General features: G+C 47.5%; 1 protein-coding gene across 2 annotated transcripts in view; it reads left to right on the forward strand.

Moving 5' to 3' along the window:
* The window catches only part of TICRR (TOPBP1 interacting checkpoint and replication regulator), a 123,922-nt gene that overhangs the window by 30,215 nt on the left and 73,146 nt on the right, over positions 1-20,561 (forward strand). For both annotated transcript variants that reach the window (XM_073568701.1, XM_073568700.1), the window contains exons 6-14: positions 4,091-4,224; positions 4,631-4,816; positions 5,117-5,268; positions 5,355-5,452; positions 5,531-5,624; positions 5,901-5,980; positions 18,647-18,880; positions 18,967-19,051; positions 19,328-19,409. In XM_073568701.1, coding sequence (XP_073424802.1) covers positions 4,091-4,224; positions 4,631-4,816; positions 5,117-5,268; positions 5,355-5,452; positions 5,531-5,624; positions 5,901-5,980; positions 18,647-18,880; positions 18,967-19,051; positions 19,328-19,409 — 1,145 coding nt within the window. The remainder of the gene's footprint in view (positions 1-4,090; positions 4,225-4,630; positions 4,817-5,116; positions 5,269-5,354; positions 5,453-5,530; positions 5,625-5,900; positions 5,981-18,646; positions 18,881-18,966; positions 19,052-19,327; positions 19,410-20,561) is intronic.

The following is a 20,561-nucleotide window of genomic DNA, read 5'->3' on the forward strand; positions in this document are numbered from 1 at the left end:
TTTTTGAAGCTTCTGCTTCGGTACTCTCTCCCTCTTTTGTTGCGACATGAGTAGCTAAAGCCATGGTTTCCTGGGCAGATTCCCTGAACAGGCCCATACAAGATAGCGATCTACCCCCCAGAGGCCGCGGATCTGGCCAATCGGATATCTTTAGCCGGGGATTATCTGATAAGCGCTTCCCTGGACGCGGCCAACTGCTCGCTCCTTGCGGCATCAAATGCTGTATCCATCAGACGAGCGCTATGGCTTAGGGAATGGAGAGCGGACTCTGCATCCAAGAAGTCCCTAACCTCTCTGCTTTACCAGAGCAGTAGTCTGTTCGGAGATAAGTTGGATCAGCTTATCTCTGACGCTACAAGGGGGGAAGAGTAAGTTAGGCGACTTTTTCGCTGCCAGCCGCAGGCGCTTCCGGTTCTTTCGCAGCAAAACCGGTTGGTTCTCCACGGTTAACTCATCCGGTTTGGGATGCTCTACTCAGGGAGACAGGTCTTGTACAAAACCAGCCAGGCATGGAAAAACCGTCCCAGGCAGTCCAGATCGAAGGGATCAAAGTCCCAGAGATTTTTGGCTAAATGACTCGCGGCACTGCCCGGCCGACACCAGCAGAATAGATGGCCGTCTACTCCAGTTTTGCCAAATCTGAGTCACGATCCATTTTTGGATCTGTCAGTTTGGGCTGCTCACATTTAAACTTTTTTCCTTTCTGGCCATCGGGGGTTAAGGTCAGTTTTTTCCCCGAGTGCTGCTGGTGTTATTACAACTTTAGTCTGCTGGTGGCTTCCCCCTTCCCCCGGTGGCCGCTGGTGTTGCTGCATGGTGATTAATTATCTATGTAGGTGGGTGCCACTCTCACCTCCCTTTATAAGGCCACTTGGTGCTGCAACTCACCATTGGTAATACAGGTCATTTGCAAACCAACCTTTCTGAAGAGAGGAGCTATCTGGAGCAGTGCTGTTGCAGCTTATCTGGAGCCGTGGTGTTTCTGCTGGAGACAGTGTTCGGGTGCCTTACTCTGCTGTCCTGTGCATGACAGCAGAGGAAGCTGAGTGTTTTTTCCCTGTCTGTTATTTTCCTTAGTGTTTTATTAGTACAGCGGTGGGACCAGTGTCCTTACTAGGGAACTGGCAAGTACGGGATAGGTGCAGGGCAAGTGAGGGACCCAGGTATCCTGTTCGGCAACAGGTTGCAAGAACCTGTATAGGGAACGTCAGGAGAGTGCAGGAGGTGTCCATTTCCCCGTTCCCTATTGCAGGGCCCACCGTTGTAATTGTTTCCCCGGTGTCCCCTTTTGTCTTGTTTGGTGACCGACCGATCGTCGGGTCGCGTCACGCAGGGCCAGTCATATATCGTGACAATCTGGCTCTCTGTCATTCACGACGAATGGGTCAGAGAATTTGCTTCTCGTCCCCCGACACAGTTCTTCCCCCCCCCCCCCCCCCCCCAAAGTGGATGCTTGGGCTCGGTCCTTTTTCCAAGCCATTGATTTTCTCCGTCTAGACGGCATTAATACTCCGATTCCAGGGGTTCTATTCAAACCTGTTTGTGGTCCCGACAAAAGATGTAACAGTGAGGGTCATCCTGGACCTAAAGCTCCTAAACAAATTCGTCAAGGTCCGACACTTCAGAATGGAGTCCCTTCGTTCCGTCCTCTTCTCAATGGAGAGTTCTTAGCTTCCATCGACATCCAGGACGCTTACCTTCACATCCCAATTTCCCCCCCTCACCAAAGGTTTCTCTGGTTAATGGTCATGTGTTAATATGCACTTACATTGTGCATACGCTTTAATTTACTTAGTTCAGACTCCAGTTTTTTTATCCGGTTTTTTTATCCGGTTTTTTTATCCAGTTTTTTTTTCCAAAAATGTAAATGGTTGCGTCTGGCTCGTCTAGACGCACACCTTTGAAAAAACGCATGCACACGAAAATGCAGACGAGTGCATGCAAATGCAAGACCATGTGTACGCCATGTTAAACATGGGTACGCATGCGCACGATGCGCTGCGCAAAAAAACGCTAATGTGAAACCAGCCTTAAGTGGTTCTTCGTTCAGTGTCCTCCTTCAGTGTCCTCCTTCCTTCCTAAAATGGTTTTCCCGTTCCATATCAGCGAGGATATTGTCCTTCTGCCAGTCCGCCTGGGCATAGCCTGGAAAGGTCTCTCCACAACTTGGACCTTGTCAGATCACTGTGCTCCTACCTCTCAAGGACTACATCCTTCAGACGATTGGACTCCTTGTTCGTCATTGCTGAGGGTTGCCAGAATGGACTCCCTGCCTTCAAATCTATCGCCCGCTGGAACAGTTTGACTCTTCTGGAGGCTTAAACACAAGCCACTCCCTCTGGGAGTGCGGGCTCACTCCTCTCAGGCGGTGTGGGCCATTTGTCACCAAGGTTACGCAACACAAATTAGTAAGGCCACTATCTAGTCCTCTCTCCATACTTTTGCAAGATTCTACATGGAACATATCTATGCTTTCGGTGATGGCCTAGGTAAGAAGGTGCTGCAGGCAGCAGTTGCCCGCCTCCCAACCTGATTTGAGCAAGTTATTCTGCTCCCTCCCTTGGAACTGCTTAAGGATGTCCCATGGTTCTGTGTCCCCCCATTGAAACAAAAAAGAGGGATTTTTGGTACTCGCTGTAAAATTTTTCTTGTAGCTTTCATTGGGGGACACAGCACCCACCTTTTACCTTTTTTATTTTGTGCCTATATCGGGTTTGAGAGCCTCCGTTCGACCTGTATATCGTTCTTGTTGTTGCTTCTCCTAGTGATTTTTTCACTAACTGTCAAGCTTTGTGCCAGTCAGTGGGGTTTATACTGCTGAGGAGGAGCAAATTCTTTTTTGCCTAGTGTCGGCCTCCTTTCGACAGCAGCATACACCCATGGTTACCTGTGTCCCCCAATGAAGGCTCCAAGAAAGATTTTGCAGTGAGTAATAAATCCTTCTTTTCTCTGTAGCCCCATACAGAATGTATGGAGCAGAGGGAGGGCTTGAGCACTGCTGCTTAATTTTATGGGGGTTGAAAGTTTGTAAAAAGGAAAAAAAAAAAGTTGTACCCCCTAAAATGGTGACAAACCTACCTATTATTGCTTCTTATATCTTTAAGTGGAGTTGCAACAACGACAACAAATATAATCTGATTTATGGATTATTTTATTTTACTTTTTTCTCTTTATGGCTTTTACTGTGCGGGTTAATTTTTATATTTTGATAGGACTTTTATTGACTTGGCGATACCATTTTTTGTTTTAAAGTTGTATAAGGAAAAGGTGACTTATAATAAATAAATAAAAAAAAATTACATCCCTTTGGGGTGATTTCCACCTGCAATTTTCAAGTCACTTGTTCTATATGCTGCACTAGTACTGTATTGCAGTATATAGTCATGATCTCATATGAAGTTCAGCTGGCTGGGCTTCACACAATTGGGCATGGGAGGTACAAGGGCCTTCATCTTGTCTCTGGCTATCATGACAACCCATTGGCACCCCATGATTGCATCGTGGATAGTCAATAGACACATTTAAATGCCACTGTCAGATTGAAGGCATCATTTAAGGGATTATCGGCATCTCCAATTGACTGCTGTTACCGATGCTGACTGTTTAATAACACCAGAATCCCTGGTTGTGGTGCAGACTCTGCTTCTGAGTCCAAGTCAAACACAGGTCGCTGACAAATATGCTAGTACGTTCAGTGTCTGTAAGGGGTTAATGTGGATTTTTAGGGCTGAGTTACTAAGCTGCATGTGTCAGAAATTTGGCTTAATTTTTTTTTTTTTTTTTTTTTTACATGTGCCTGAGAGAGTTGGTCTAATGAAAAGTTGCAGAAAGCGGCGTAAGCTAAATAGATTTCCTCTGTGAAATTGGTCCACAAAGTTATGACAATCTTTGGCATAAAATCAATTAAATGTTATAAAATAAGAAAGTCTAAAGATTCTCTGGGGTATCAACCCTTTTTTCTTTTTTTTTTTTTAAAATGTTTTAAGACTGTCCTGTCTATTTACACAGTGTAGAATTTAGACCACTTTACTAAATTGCCCCTAAATGTTAACAGTTCTTTTGTAATGCAAACTTTCTTTTTTGATTCCAGGCTGATAAGTGCAGCATCTTTTGATCAAGATGACCAGAAAAGTGATCAAGAAATGACACATTACCTATCTGAGCTCTACCAGAAGAAAACTGATGAGTCTGTCGCTACACTACAGGGGGAATACCAAAATAAGCGTAAGCTCCGGTCACTCATTTTAACTGCTGCCATTTAATGCGGGACTTCACCCAACAGTTGGGGTTAGAGATGTCCGACCTATGGCAAATGGCTGAGTGTCTTTATGTTAAGTATATTTACTGAAAGGCGTCTTCATAAAGAGGGGTTCTCCCATCCATTTACAGCATATTCGAAGGCTATGCCATAATTATCTGATAGATATTGGCTCCACTGCTACACCTCTTGCATCGATCAGACATTTGACATTGTGAGGTTGTAATAGATATGCAAGATGAGAATTGCGTTCATTCTCATGTAGATACCGCTGTTAACTTGTATATCTTACTCGTCACCATCTGTTACAATGTAGCCTGGATCCTGACTATTGGATGAGCAGACGTTGATTTATTTTTGGTACTTATTCAGGTCTTCCTTGTACTCCTGTGAGACAGAAAATGAAGTCCATGCCTCGTGCACTGCAAATGTTAAATGTTGCCAGATTAAATTCAAAGGCACAGAAGTTGCCGCCAGAAAGTGCTCCTGCCGAGAAAAGTTCCCAAGTGAAGCGAAGATCATCAGACAAGCCTGAAGGGAAGGCAGGGATGCCGGCAGGTGAGCAACTCTTTCTGGAGTCCATATTGAAAATTATGTACAAATTGTCATGTTTTTGAGTAATTGTTTTGTTTGTATGTTGTGGCATTTGTATGAGCAGGCATACAATCAATATGAATATTGCCTACTAATATGACATGTGGCCATATTTTTTTTCCTTTGCTGCTGGGAGCATCTGCGAAGCTGAAGTGTGTGGGTAGCTCAATAATTTTCTTAGATTTGATATCTTGTATAAGTAAAAGTTCAATCAGCACAATGAGTTCAGGCTTTTTTACGTAATAAGATATTTTTTTCTTACAGCTTTCAAATCCGAAGAGGAGCTCCATACCTATCTAATAGAAGACTACGATAAAATGGTGTCCGGCGAAGAGGATTCATTGTTGTCATGTGTCAGGAATTCTTTTACCACCATTAAATCCTTCTTGAAATCGGCCAGCAGTAATCAGATAGAGGTGAATATAAGATTATAGTTGGGTTTCTCCTCTCTGATTGCGGATAAAACTGTGGTTATGTGCAGCTTGTTTCTTATATTTTACAGACGGACTGCCTGGACAAAGTGAGAGTTCTGCTGAAGACAAGTAAAATGATAAGACAGCTGTATGGGCAAAATCCACATAAAGTGGCAAAGCTTAGAGAGTAAGTGTCTGGTCTGTTCTCACTGTTCAGCTGCTGGCAAAGCATTTTTCTGTTATTATTCATGTGCCTTTATTGTAGATGTCAGATTCAAGCATTGCTAAGACTGGAGATCTGTGTGCAGTGTCCTGCTATACAAACTAATGAGGATGAACTGGAGCAAGTTGTGGAAGAGGTAATGATGAAATAAATGTGCTTTGTCCTGTGCATTACTTGGCTTGGAACTGAAAGTCTGTTCCAATTTGTCCTTTCCTTTTATGACCCAGTGAACATATGGAGAATATAAAAAGGGTCTCCTACTACTCCTTATTTCCATATAGTTGGAGGGAGAGGGTTTTTTATATATTGTAATAATTACCGTATATATTGTAATAGTGTCGGTGCCTCCTCCATTGTACTTCCGTATTCAGTTGTATTTGCAAGTTCATTTCTTTTCATTCTTTTCTTTTAGATTACGGACATGCTCCGAATTATTTCACTGACAGAAGATCCCTCGTATTTGACCAAATTTTTGGCAGGAGTCTTGACAGAGTATGTGCTTCACTTACAATGCACCTAATTTCTTGTATGTCATTAAAGGGAACCTGTCAACTCCCAGGGCCTGTTAAAGTAAAAGAGCCACCTTCAGCAGCACTAAGGCTGCATTCTGTGAAGGTGGCTCTTATGTTTATTATCCCTAGGAACGCTGAAATTTTGAGTTTTATAAATTTCCCGCCACACCTCTATTGAGTCAATGAGGTATATTTTCTCCCCCTGACTCAACTGCCTCGCAGCAATCCATCATCCCTCTCTGGGCTCTATGCGCCGCATCCTCTCTTTCTTGTGATGTCACTGGTGCCTGCGCTCTGCAATCAGTTCTCGGGCTTTCCCCGTGCGCACAGCCCAGGACCTTACATCAGGTGATGTAAGGATATCGCGCCTGCGTGTAGCGGAGGCCCCGGATCCTGCTCCACAGTGTGTTATGTATTCACACTGCAAGGCTGGGAATCTGGCGCCTGCGCTGTGAGGATCTCTGCTCCTGTCCCCATCTCCCTTCGCCGGTGCATGCCCTTGAACGTGATTATTTCAGCGTTTATAGGGATAATAAACATAAGAGCCACCTTCACAGAATGCAGCCTTCGTGCTGCTGAAGATGGCTCTTTTAGTTTAATAGGTTCCTTTTTAAAGAGGAATTCCTGTCACCCCCACCAGGCCCTGTCTTGTAAATTTATGGTATATTTACAGGATATGCCTAAAGGTATAGTAGTTGGAAGTACCTCTAATGGGACTTATATCTATGTCAATAATGGGGCCCTGATGCTTACGACTGTGGTAACAACTCCCATTCCTCTGTATGGGAATTCCCAACACTGAACCCTCCACACAGTGGGCGCATGTTCTCGAGGTAGATGTGAGTCCCATTATTGGGACCTGTATCTATTATACATTTATAGCATACTCTGGGGAAAATGTGCAAGATGGAAATATCCTTTTAGGACAGATTTATTTTCCCTACACAATTAGCATTTTTCATTGAAACTGCTAGCTCTGGCAGCACTTTAACTTGTTGAAATAGCTAAAAATATTACATTTCCTTTATCATTTTAAACTGGCAAACTTTTCATCTGTGAACCATACAGAGGAGGAAATGAGAGCGAGCACCAATAACTGTCCTTTGCAAATATTACTCAACTTAGAACTGCGACTTGAAGCATTCTGCATCTTTCTTGAAAAGTTGCATACCCTCCAAGGGAATATCATCACTAAATGGTTTTACTATTTTTTTTTTTCATATACAAAGTACAGTGTTGTCATAATGCAACGTTTAGCCCATATTACCAAAGTATGACAAAGCATTTAGTGAAGGAATGCCCTACGTTAGTGCCAGCTTTCTTCTAAGGAAGAATATTTAGAATTGAGAGTCCTCAGTGGTTGATACCTTTTAATGGCTAACTGAAAAGATGGTAACACATTGCAAGCTTTCGAGACTACTCAGGTCTCTTCATCAGGCTAGACTAAAGGGCCTTTTACACATAGCGAGATCGCTAGCGATATCGCTAAAGCGTCACCGATTTTGTGATGCATCAGCGATATCGCTAGCAATCTCACTTTGTGTGACACGTACCTGCGACCGGCACCCCTGCTGGATATCACTGATCGCGCTCGAATGTCCTGGGCCATTTTTTCCTCTTTGGCGTCCAGCTGGCGCCGACTAGCGACGCATGGACGCAGGCGTAAGTCGTCATCATCGCTGCGGTGTGACAGGTAAGAGCGATCGCTTATCGCTGCTGCGTCGCTGGTGAGATCTGCCTGTTTGGCAGCTCACTAGCGACCATTTAGCGATGCACCAGCGATCCTGACCAGGTCGTCTCGTTGTCAGGATCGCTGGTGCATCGCTAAATGTAACGGGACGTTAATACAACATCCGAAGAATCACATTTATACACAAAACAGCACAGAAATAACGCAATAGATAAGTCAAGTGATGTGAAGCAGAATTGTCATTATGGGAGAGGGATAAACATAAATATTGGAACAGTTCATAGATAAGGACACAATTGACCTATTGAATAAATTAGCAGCAATAGGTCCTCTACCAGAAGGAACCATCCTGGCCACCATGGATGTGGAATCTTTGTACTCTTAATATCCCACAGCAGGATGGATTAAATGCCTGCAAAGTCTTCATGGAAAACACCGAGAGTGATGCGAATTCTGTGGTGAAACTAACAAAATTTATCCTCACCCACAATTACTTTGAATTTGACAACAAGGTCTATCTACAGCAGACTGGCTCAGCTATGGGAAGTAAAATGACTCCACAGTATGCAAATCTTTTCATGGCCAAGCTTGGAAGCGACTTTTCTTTCTCGCTTCATTGGAGGACACAGGTTACCATGGGTGTATGCTGCTGTCGCTAGGAGGCTGACACTATGCAAATAAGAAAGTTAGTTGCTCCCCGGAAGTATACACCTACCGACAGGCACAAATTACCTCAGTTTTTGCTTAGTGTCTGTAGGAGGCGGACCTGGATCTAACACCAGATCTGCAGATCTTTTCCTTTACAGGTTTTGTGTGTTTATTAATCATTTCACTTTTGAATGGAGTCCTTGCGCTTGGTGATCGCCTCCATGGAGCCGGGGGAATATCTTTGCTCTGTGGACATTCAGGATGCTTATTTGCACGTTCCTGTTTGTGTCCAGCATCAGAGATTCCTCTGGTTTACCATACAGGAGTACCATTACCAGTTCACGGCTCTCCCATTCGGTCTGGTGTCCGGCCCGAGGGTCTTCACGAAGATCATGGCGGCGGTCATGGCAATTCTTCGTTTAAACAGGATTCTTATAATCCCTTATCTCGGTGATCTCCTGGTCAAGGGCCCATCTCGCCGAGACTGCGATCACAGCCTCCAGATCACTTTGGACACAGGAGTCGACTCTGATCCCAACTCAGCGTCTCGTATTCCTGGGCATATGGAATTCAACACCATCCAAGCTAGAGTCTTTCATCCAAAGGAGAAATTTTCGTCCCTCCGTCAGGGGATCAAAACCCTAAAGCGCCCGGTCCCTCTTCCCCTTCGGCTCTGCATGAGAATCCTGGGGAAGATGATTGCCTCCATGGAAGCAATGCCGTATGCCCAGTTTCACTCCTGCCCTCTCCAGCTGGCCCTCCTGTCTGCCTGGGACAAGACAACGGTTTCCTTAGACAGACCAGTGCTTCTGCCTCTCAAGGTGAGGCAATCCCTAACCTGGTGGACGCTTTCCAACTCTGTCCTACGCGGCAGATCCTTCCTTCCTATTCGGTGGCAAGTCATCACCACCGATGCCAGTCTCCTGGGTTGGGGAGTGGTTTTTCTTCACCTCACAGCGCCGGGCCGCTGGGATGCTCAGGACTCTCCTCCCAATCAATCTCTTGGAGATCAGGGCAATTCTTCTTGCCCTCATCCGCTGACAGTCCCTCCTCGAGGGCAAGCCAGTCCACATCCAGTCGGACAACGCCACTGCCGTGGCGTACATAAATCGCCAAGGCGGAACTCGCAGCAAGTAGATCATGCTGGAGGTGGCAAAGATTCTGCGTTGGGCGTAAAGCCATGTTCCCGCCATATTGGCCGTCCGCATTCCAGGGGGTGGACAACTGGGATGTCTATTTCCTGAGCCGTCAGGGGCTCGTGTCAGGCAAGTGGTCTCTCAACCCCGCCGTCTTCCACCAAATTTTTCTGAGGTGGGCCGTTCCGGATGTCTACCTCATGGCGTCTCGAACAAACCACAAGGTTCCCTGATACGTAGCCAGGTCTCCGGATCCGATGCCGTCGGTTGCGACACACTTGTGATCCCGTGGTCCCAGTTTCGCATGCCTTATCTGTTCCCACCTCTTCCCTCATTCCAAGAATTGTGAAAAAGATAGAGGCAGAAGGGGTCCCCTTTCTGTTAGTAGCTCCAGATTGGCCACGGAAGGCCTGGTATGCGGAGCTAGTGAACATGCTCTCGTACTTTCCCTGGAGGCTTCCAGACCTTCTATTGCAAGGGCCCCCCTCTTCCACCCGAATTCTCAGTCTCTGAGTTTAATGGCATGGCCGCTGAGGCCACGGTCCTGAGGGACGCAATTTTTCCCACAAGGTCATCCAGACCATGATTAAGGCAAGGAAGCCAGCGTCATCACGCATCTATCACAAATGATGGAAAGCCTCCTTTCGGTGGTGTGAGGTCAATAGTTTGTTTCCTATGACTTTTTCTCTTCACTCCGTTCTTGTTTTTTTACTGACAGGTCTCGACTCCAGCCTTTCCCGCAGTACCTTAAAGGGTCAGGTGTCCGCTCTGGCTATCCTCTTCCAAAGGGATCTGGCTTCTCTACCCTAGGTGAAGACTTTTCTTCAGGTCATCGTTCACATAGCGCCTCCTTACCAGTCTCTGGTCGATCCATGGGTTCTAAATCTTGTTTTGAGCGCCCTCCAGCGTGCGCCCTGTGAGCCGATTCAGTATATTTCTTTTTCCCTCCCCTCGTGGAAAGTGGCCTTCCTGGACGCCATCACCTCTATTAGGAGGGTCTCAGAGTTAGCAACATTGTCCTGCCGTTGTCCTTTCTTAGTTTTGCACCAGGATAAGGTAGTCCTCAGACCGGTTCCTGCCTTTCTGCCAAAGGTAGTCTCTTCCTTTCACATGAATGAGGACATCGTCCTCCCCTCTTTGTCCCGTTCCAACTCATCCCTTGGAGAGATCCCTCCACAAGTTGGACTTGGTCAGGGCAATTCGAGTCTAGGACTGCTTCCTTGCGTCCGATTCCCTGTTTGTCGTCTCTGAAGGTTGTCGGAAATGGTTTCCAGCCTCCAAATCCACCATTGCTCGTTGGATTTTTTCAGCGGTTCTGGAGGCATACCGCGTCCAGGACAAACAGCCTCCACCGGGGATGAGGGCTCACTCTACCTGGGCTGTGGGAGCTTCCTGGGCTTTTCGTCACCAGGCTTCGGCCTTGCAAGTTTGGAAGGCTGCTACCTGGTCGTCCCTCTATACCTTCGTGAGATTTTACAAGGTAGGTACTCACGCCTCTGCTGATGCAGGCTTGGGTAGGAAGATAATGCAGGCGGCGGTCTCCCACCGGCCGACCTAAGTACCCTTCTCTCAGCAATTCTTTCCCACCCTTGGGACTGCTTTTGGACGTCCCATGGTAACCTCTGTGCCCCAATGAACCGAGAAAGAGGGATTTTTGGTACTTACTGTAAAATCTTTCTTGGAGCCTTCATTGGGGGACACAGCACCCTCCCTTTAATGTTGTACCGTGTTGGCCAATGTGCCGTTGTTTGGTTGTTACATAGGTTGAGTTCTTATAGTTGCTCCTACTACTGCTTTAGCACCAACTGAGGTAATTTGTGCCAGTTAGTAGGTGTATACTGCCGAGGAGGAGCTAACTTTTTTTCTTATTTGCATAGTGTCAGCCTCCTAGCGACAGCAGCATACACCCATAGTGACTTGTGTCCCCCAATGAAGGCTCCAAGAAAGAGATTTTACGGTAAATACCAAAAATCCCTCTTTCCAGGACGTCCACCTGACAGCACCATGGAGGACGTCCTCCTCCTCCTCCTTACAGGGACAGGAAAGCACACGAGAGGTTAAAAGGCCCCGTCCCACCCCTTTCCCTCAGTGTCTTTCCTGTCCCTGCACGGAGGGACATACGAGAGGAGCAGGAAGATTACCTGAGGGCGCAGGGGGATCGGGCGGCCGGTCCAATCCTTCCCCCTGTCAGGATGCCCAGGGCCGACACTTCCCGGTGGGGAGTCCCTCTGCCCCAAAGCCAGGAGCAGGACGTCGCTCCTGGAGGAAGCCGCTCCTCCCGGTGGGAGGCTCTCGGCTCCAGGCCGCGCGGCAGTCGCCCGGGTCCCCGCAGGCAGTGAGCGATGCCGGCGCGACATACAGACCGAGCGGCGGTTGCGGCTGGAAGCGCTTGCCCCGCACGCAGCCGGCGGTGTGGGCGCCGGCGAGAGAGAACCCGGGGCAGCTAGAGCCGGGTCCCCGCAGAAAGCCGGATGGGCGCCGCCATTGCAGGACGCTCGGTGGGCGGGGCTTCAGAACAGGAAGCGGAAGTGGCCGGCGCGCGGCGATGACGTCACGCGCCGATTTGAAAGCAGCACGCTAGCAGCTCAGTGCACGCCAGCAGCTCGCCACGCCAGCAGCTCACCGCACACCAGGAGTTCACCGCACGCTAGCAGCTCACCGCACGCAACAGCTGCTTCAGTGGTATGGACCCAGAGGCGCCAGCCGACAGAGGGGTAAGTGCGCCTGGCGCAATCCAACCCCCACACGGCCTTCCCCGCAGCCCAGGACAACTGACCTGACTATCCCTGTTCTGTATCGTACAGGAGAAGGGTACCCCAGCCCCCCCGACAGAGGTTAAGGACTCGGTAAAGGCCACATCTAAGTCTGTCAGATGCCCGGTTTGCAGGGTAAAGCTGCCAGACAACTATACCAAGACTCTCTGCGGACCCTGCACTTCAAGGGTCGTAAGAGACGAGCAGCCGTCCCTCCTGGCCGAGATGCGATCCTTGATTCGGGAGGAAGTACAAGCCTCCAGATCCAGTCTCTAACGGCAGCAGTCCCCTAGTCCGAGGCCAAGCCGGAAGCGGCCGAGGTGGGAGGTGGAGCTAGCCTCGGAGACAAGTTCGCCTGAAGGGTCAGACCCCCGGGACTCGGATCCCGAGGAGGGGGAGATCCCGACTGACAGGAGGGACCAAGGCAGGAAATACCTGTTTAAGTTAGAGGACACCGAGGACTTGGTGCAGGCGGTAAGGAACACCATGCAGATAGAGGATGTTCCAAAACCGCAGTCCCGACAGGACCTGATGTTTGGGGGACTGGTCGCTCGGAAACAAACTGTGTTCCCTGTAAGCGAACACATTAAGACAATGGTCCTAGAAGAATGGAAAGAGGCAGAACGGCGACTTGTACTGTCTCGGGACTTTAAGAGCCGACTGCCCTTTGACCCAGAGGAAACACAATTGTGGGAGGAAATTCCTAAAATCGATGTTCCTGTAGCTAAGGTGACCAAAAAGACCGCCATCCCCTTCGAGGACTCATCAAGTCTCAGAGACCCGATGGACCGGAAGGCGGATATTCTGTTAAAGAGAACATGGGAATCGGCAGCTGCCCTTACTAAGGTTAACATAGCAGCCACCTCAGTGGCCAGGTCCATGTTCCTATGGGTGGGGCAGTTGGAAGAGCATTTATCCACAAGACCCCTAGATCTGAGATCCTAGCTTCCCTCCCTCTGATGAAATCAGCAGCTGCGTTCCTTTCAGATATATCGGCCGAGTCAGTAAGATTCGCAGCCAGAAACAGCTCCCTTTCCAACGCAGCTAGGCGAGCGGTTTGGCTGAAGTCTTGGTCTGGGGATAACGCTTCAAAGGCAAAGCTTTGCTCCATCCCCTTTTCAGGCTCAAGGGTGTTCGGGCCAGCTCTAGATAGCATCCTAGAGCAGGTGTCTGACAAAAACAAGGGGTTTCCAGAGGAAAAACCCAAGCGTCCCCAGTCCTTTCGTAGAGGGTCCTTTTTCAGGAGACAGACCGATTTTAGGAGCCAGGGTAGATCCAACAGGGGCTCCTTTAGAAACACACAGAGCCAAGGGGGGAGAAGCAAGGCCCCTCTGTTCGCGTCATCCTCCAGGTCTAGAAGGCAATGACGCCATAGGTGTCGGGGGAAGACTTCGACGATTCGCAGCAAGGTGGCGCCAGGTAACCCAGAACCGGTGGGTCCTCAGAACCATCACAGAAGGGTACAGCATAGAATGTTATTCCCCTCCCCCCGACAGATACATCGCCCCCACCGTAGTCCCGGAAGACTCTACCATGTGGGCAGATCTACAGGACCTGCTCCGGTCAGAGGTCATAGTGCCAGTTCCGCAGCAGGAGAGGGGAAAAGGTCATTACTCTTCCCTATTCTCCATTACAAAACCATCTGGCGAGGCCAGAACAATCATAAACTTAAAACCCCTTAATGCCTGGGTGGTATACAAAAGGTTTCGAATGGAATCAATACGCTCAGCGATTCAACTTATAGACAGGGATGCTGTCATGTGTACTCTGGACCTGAAGAGTGCATACTATCAGGTCCCCATCCATCCCGCATCTCAAAGCTTATTAAGATTCGCAATCAGTCTACCATTCCGGACCTGCCACTTCCAGTTCCAGTGCCTTCCGTTCGGGCTGGCTTCGGCCCCCCGAATATTTACAAAGCTGGTAGCGGAGGTGGTAGCCTACCTGAGAAAGCAGGGAGTCATTATAATACCGTATCTAGACGACTTTCTCCTAGTCGCAGGTTCAGAAGAAAGGCTCATCCAGGACAGGAGCCGAACGATCAGAACACTGTAGTATCTCGTCTGGCTGATCAACGACCAGAAGTCAGACCTAAAACCAGAAAGCAGGAAGATCTTCCTGGGAGTCCTTCTGGATTCAAGAGACAGAATATCCCGGCTACCGAGAAAAAAGCAGCAGACAATTCAAGACAGAGTCAAGGGACTACTGAGACATCGCTCCTCCATAAGAGGTGCAATGGAAGTTCTGGGTCGGATGACTGCTTGCATTCCATGCGTCAGATGGGCCCAGTCCCATTCAAGGCCCCTGCAAAAGGAAATCCACGCAGGATGGAACAGGCGTCAGGATTCTCTCGACGGGCCCATATCCTTACCAGACACGGTAAGAAGATCCCTGCGGTGGTGGATACAGCCCCAGAACTTACAGGTGGGCGGGCTATGGACAACCTCGCCGTACGTGGTAATCACCACAGACGCCAGTACGTGGGGATGGGGAGCCCACGTAGAAGGGAGAATTTTTTCAGGGAAGATGGCCGGGCAGCATCAGAAGCAGATCTTCCAACTTCAGGGAGCTCTATGCGGTCTGGGAAGCCCTGCGTCAGAACTGGTCGGTAGTGAGAAATCGACATGTCCAGATATTGTCCGACAACACAACGGCAGTCTCATTCCTGAAGCACCAGGGAGGTCCGAGACATCGACCACTCCAGGCACTTGCAGGACGAATATTCGCCTGGGCAGAAGAGGTGGTCCTCTCCATAACGGCAATTCACCTAGAGGGTTCTCAGAACGTAGTAGCAGACTATCTAAGCAGACAGCGGGTCAGCCCGACAGAGTGGGAACTAAACGAAGAAATCTTCCATCAGCTTTGTTAGCGTTGGGGGACCCCCAGTATAGACCTGTTTGCAAACCGGAAGAACTCAAAGGTCCCCAGATTCTACTCGAACCCAGCAGACCACCCGGACGGAGTAGATGCCCTGAGCCAGGCCTGGACGGAACCCCTTTTGTATGCATTCCCACCACTGGCCCTGATACCGGCGGTACTCAGGAAGATCTGCGAGGACCGCGCGTCGGTGATATTATATAGGAAACCCAGTCGAGCTACCCCTGAAGGGAGATGTTATCTACCAGGGGCCGATTCGCCATCGAGACCCAGCAAGGCTACGCCTCTCGGCATGGATCCTGAAAGGGCTTATCTGAGCAGGTCATATCCACTCTACTGGCCAGCAGGAAACCGGTAACATCCGCAATCTACAGAAAAATATGGAAGAGATTCTGCCTGGAAGGTGGCAGCTCCGACCTCTCGGCAGGTACCCCTGACCTCTCTAGTGTCCTAGACTTTCTGCAGTCGGGATATAATAAAGGGCTTAAACCCAGCACGTTAAAGGTCCAGATCTCGGCTTTGAGCGCCTTCTTCGACTACCCTTTAGCCTCCCATCCTTGGGTGGTAAGATTCATAAAGGCCACGCTGCGTCTTCGCCCCACAATTAGGCAGCTCACCCCGCCCTGGGACCTCGGCCTGGTACTCAGATCTTTATGTAGGGACCCCTACATGCCTAGTGATAGAATGTCCATTTCGACTCTCTCTCGAAAGACGGCTTTCCTCGTAGCCATCACCACGGCCAAAAGAATAGGGGAGATCCAGGCCCTGTCCACCAAGGATCCATATCTCCAGATCAGAGACAATCATATAACCTTAAGATTAGATCTGGCTTTTATCCCCAAGGTAGCCTCTTACCAGAATATAAATCAGGAGATAGTGCTACCATCCTTCTGCAGCAATCCCCGCAATGAGAAAGAACAGCGTCTCCACTCCCTAGACGTAAGAAGGGCAGTTATAAGCTATCTAGAGGCCACCAATGACTGGCATATTGACTCAAACCTGTTCATCCTCTTCGGGGGTAAAAATAGGGGGAGAAAAGCCTCTAAGGCGTCCATCGCAAGATGGATCACATCAGTAATTTCAGACGCCTATCAGTCGGAAGGCGCCAACCCACCAGATACCTTAAGGGCCCTCTTTACTAGGGCAGTTTCAGCCTCCTGGGCCGAGCGCGCAGGCGCCTCAGTCGAGCAGATTTGTAGAGCGGCAACCTGGGCCAGCCTGAATACATTTTGCAAGCACTACAAACTTGATGTGCTATCAGGCCAACATACCGCATTTGGGAGAAAAGTTCTCCAGGCGGTGATCCCACCCTGAGGAGGTGCTTTGGTACTCTCCATGGTGCTGTCAGGTGGACGTCCTGGAAAATAGGTATTAGACCTACCGGTAATGATGTTTCCAGGAGTCCATCCTGACAGCACGGGTAGTTCCCTCCCGGATAGGTTGTTATGTTAAGTTATGTCATATGATGTAATATGATGATACCATTAAAAGAGTTATAGCATTATCCACGCTGTGGTACTTGTTAAGTCACTGAGGGAAAGGGGTGGGACGGGGCCTTTTAACCTCTCGTGTGCTTTCCTGTCCCTGTAAGGAGGAGGAGGACGTCCTCCATGGTGCTGTCAGGATGGACTCCTGGAAACAACATTACCGGTAGGTCTAATACCTATTTTTGTCCTCATGTCCCATCAGGCCTCTGGCCTGCTACCGCTACATTGATGATTTTTTAATCATCTGGACCGAGTCTGAGCAACACCTAAAGACGTTCCACGAGCAGTTTAATCAATTTCATTCTGCCATCAACTTAACACTCAACTACTCCAGCACTGAAATTAACTTTTTAGACACCATCATTAAGCTAAAGAACAATGAGATAGACATCCCTGTATCAGAAGCCAATCGACCGTCCAACATACCTTAAATGGGACAGGTTCCATCCAAAACACACACACTCTATTGTCTACAGCCAAGCCATCAGATACAATCTTATATGTTCCAACCCCATGGATAGAGACAAACACCTTGGTCGCCTCAAAAAGACCTTTTTGAATCAGGGCTACCATCCAAGAACAATTGAAAACCAAATTACAAGCGCCACCAGAATATCAAGGAATCACCTGCTACATTACAAAGCTATGGATGAAAATAACCGGGTGCCTCAAAAAGATGCCCGATTACAATCCTTATTTCCAGACCCCCCCACTGCTGTATTTTAAGCAGCCCCCAAATTTAGGAAGCATCATTGTCAGAAGCTCTCTGTCCTCCCCAACAGCTGCAGGAGCCTTTCCTTGCAACCAGAAAAAATGTAAAACCTGTCCATTTATAATGACCACGGACAAGATAAAGATCCCCAACTCACATCAGGACTACAAGATCCCAGGTATTTTCAGCTGCATCACATCATAGAATCATAGAATCGTAGAGTTGGAAGGGACCTCCTGGGCCATCTGGTCCAACCCCCTGCTCAAAGCAGGATTCGCTAAATCATCCCAGTTAGATGTCTGTCCAGCCTCTGTTTGAAGACTTCCATTGAAGGAGAACTCACCACTTCTCGTGGCAGCCTGTTCCACTCATTGATCACTCTAACTGTCAAAAAGTTTTTTCTAATATCTAATCTGTGTCTCCTCCCATTCAGCTTCATCCCATTGCTTCTAGTATCGAATGTGGTGTACTTAATTATTTGTACTAAATGTCCAACTGGGAGTCTGTATGTGGGGGAGACAGGGCAAAAACCTGAGAACAAGGATAAATTCTCATCGTCACACAATAAGAGAAAAAGTGGATCTACCTGTGGCAAAACATTTTTGTATTCCCGGTCATAGCATAATGGATATTAAATTACTTGTATTAAAAGGTAACTTCAAGTCTCAGAGAGGCAGAAGAGTCTGGGAGTACAAATTTATGAAAACTTTAGACACACTCAGTGCAGGCATGAATGTGTCTCATGGATTTGTCTTTTTACATCAAGTAGGGAATTTGCTCTTCAGACCTTCTGGGGTCATCACACAACACAGAACCAGACCCCAATTAGAGGGCAATAAAACTTTCACACTCCTTATCTATGAACTGTTCCAATATTTATGTTTATCCCTCTCCCATAATGACAATTCTGCTTCACATCACTTGTCTTATCTATTGTGATAGTCCAGCCTGATGAAGAGACCTGAGTAGTCTCGAAAGCTTGCAATGTGTTACCATCTTTTCAGTTAGCCATTAAAAGGTATGAACCACTGAGGACTCTCAATGCTAAATATTCTATCTACTCGCTAACATGGTACAAAGATATACATCTTTCCTGTAGCTTTCTTCTATACATGCATACTTTTTGGATCCATTTCCTGCAGCTTGGCAGCTAAAAATAAAGTACATCAGATTACTGTGCATTGTTTGAGCCAAAGACTACAGTTTCTCACTTTGTTACATAGATTCACTCTACACAAGTGGCCAGTGGTGACAGTGGTAATATTGCTCGTGCAATTAATAATTTACTAATTTGCAAGCCCAAATTTATAGCTTTTTTTTTTGTGTTTGACTTTTATCTATAGGTACATAGGAAGCATACCCAAAATATTGGCAGACATCTATTTTAGTCTTGGGATACAGATTCCAGAAGAGTTGAAATCCGTTCTTCCTGCAGATGGGGATGATTCTTTCATACTAGACAGGCAAACTCCTATGTATTCCCAGCCGTCAATCTCAAGGGTACCAAGTGTGCCTCTGGCAGAAAATGAGGAGGATCAGCTTGAAAAACTCCGAAGTAGATCAGCTAAAAAAAGGAGGTAGGTTTTTAGCAAATCCATTGTGGCGGGAAATATAGTGTAATTTGTAACATGAACCTGCATGATTGTCTTACTTGTTCCCAAAGAACAAGCACAATGGGAAGACACAGGAGTATAGCAGAGTCCTCTCAGGGTTTGCGGCAGATTGAGCTTCCAAAGAAGCCACTTAAGGTAAGAACTACATTACATAGCTTTCCTGAAAATACCCTTTATTTTGATATAAGGGTTTCTTCTGGTAAATTCTGATAAAAGTAGTCCTCTTATAACGCGTTTAAAGGTGGTAACCACGTCACGAGATTTATGAAAGCACCAGCTGCTTTAGGAGTAATTTGTTTTTTAATAGTTCCCCAGTGGCTTATTAGGTTGTAGCAGTCTATATAAAAGTGCGACGTCTATAATCTGGCTACAATATACCGGTTTTCTAAAGATTGCTGCTTTTTGTTTTAGGAGAACTCAAATACTAATCTCGTGGTATTGGTTGAAAAACTAAAGTTGCCTTTACCAGCACATAACCAGAAAGATGGTGAAGGTAAGGAGTTGCACTTAATAACCTAATAACTTAATCCGCTATATAACTAATAAAAATGTCTGTAATTGAAATCTTAAAAGGAAATCTGTCACCACATTTGACCTATCTAAACTATTACTATGGGCATACAGGTTATAGACTGCTGAAAACAGTCCTACGTGTGTCTTATATCAGATGCCTTGTTGCTGAGAGAGGAGTTTTTGGTGCTCACTGTTGGACCTTTCATTGGGGGACACAGGTAACCATGGGTGTATGCTGCTGCTGTTAGACTGACACTAGGCAAAAAAAAAAAGCTCCTCCTCCACAGTATACACCCACTGACAGACACAAAGCACCTCAGTTAGTGTTAAAGCAGTAGAAGCAACCAAAACTCAACATATGCACCAACGCAACAACAAAGGCACGTAGGCTCAAGAAGTGTACAAAAAGTTAGGGAGGGTGCTGTGTCCCCCCAATGAATGCTCCAAGAAAGATATTTTACGGTGAGTACCAAAAATCCCTCTTTATTTATCGCTTCATTGGGGGGACACAGGTAACCATGGGACGTCCAAAAGCAGTCCCAAGGGTGAGAAATTGCAAAAGATGTAAAGAAAATGGGCTTAGGTCAGCCGGTGCGTAACTGCCCCCTGCAGCACCTTCCTGCCCAGGCCTGCATCAGAACCCTGTAAAACATCGCAAAGATGACCAGGTTGTGGCCTTGAAAATCAGCAAGGCCGAAGCCTGGTGACGAACAGCCCAGGAGGGCCCCCACTGCCTGGGTGGAGTGAGCCCTCACCCCCAGATGAGGCTGTTTATCCTCCAATATTGCCGAATGAATCCAATGGGCAATAGTGGACTTAGAAGCTGGGAGCCCCTTACGAAGACCTTCAGAGATGACAAAGAAGCGGATTGACGAAAGGAAGCAGTCCTTGAAAGGTAGACTTGAATAGCTTTGACCAAATCTAGCTTGTGGAGGAGGGACTTCAGGGGATGGAGAGGGACATAGAGAAAGAAGGACAATGTCTTCATTGATGTGAAAAGAAGAAACCACATTGGGAAGGAAGGAAGGCACGGGTCTCAGAACTACCTTGTCCTGATACAGGAACGGAGAACGACAGGATAATGCCTCTAACTCGGAAACCCTCCTGATAGACAAAATGACGACTTAGAAGG

The sequence above is a fragment of the Dendrobates tinctorius genome, unplaced genomic scaffold (assembly GCF_039654945.1).
Source record: "Dendrobates tinctorius isolate UK_male_01 unplaced genomic scaffold, ASM3965494v1 ptg000022l, whole genome shotgun sequence".
Classification (NCBI taxonomy): Eukaryota; Metazoa; Chordata; class Amphibia; order Anura; family Dendrobatidae; genus Dendrobates; species Dendrobates tinctorius.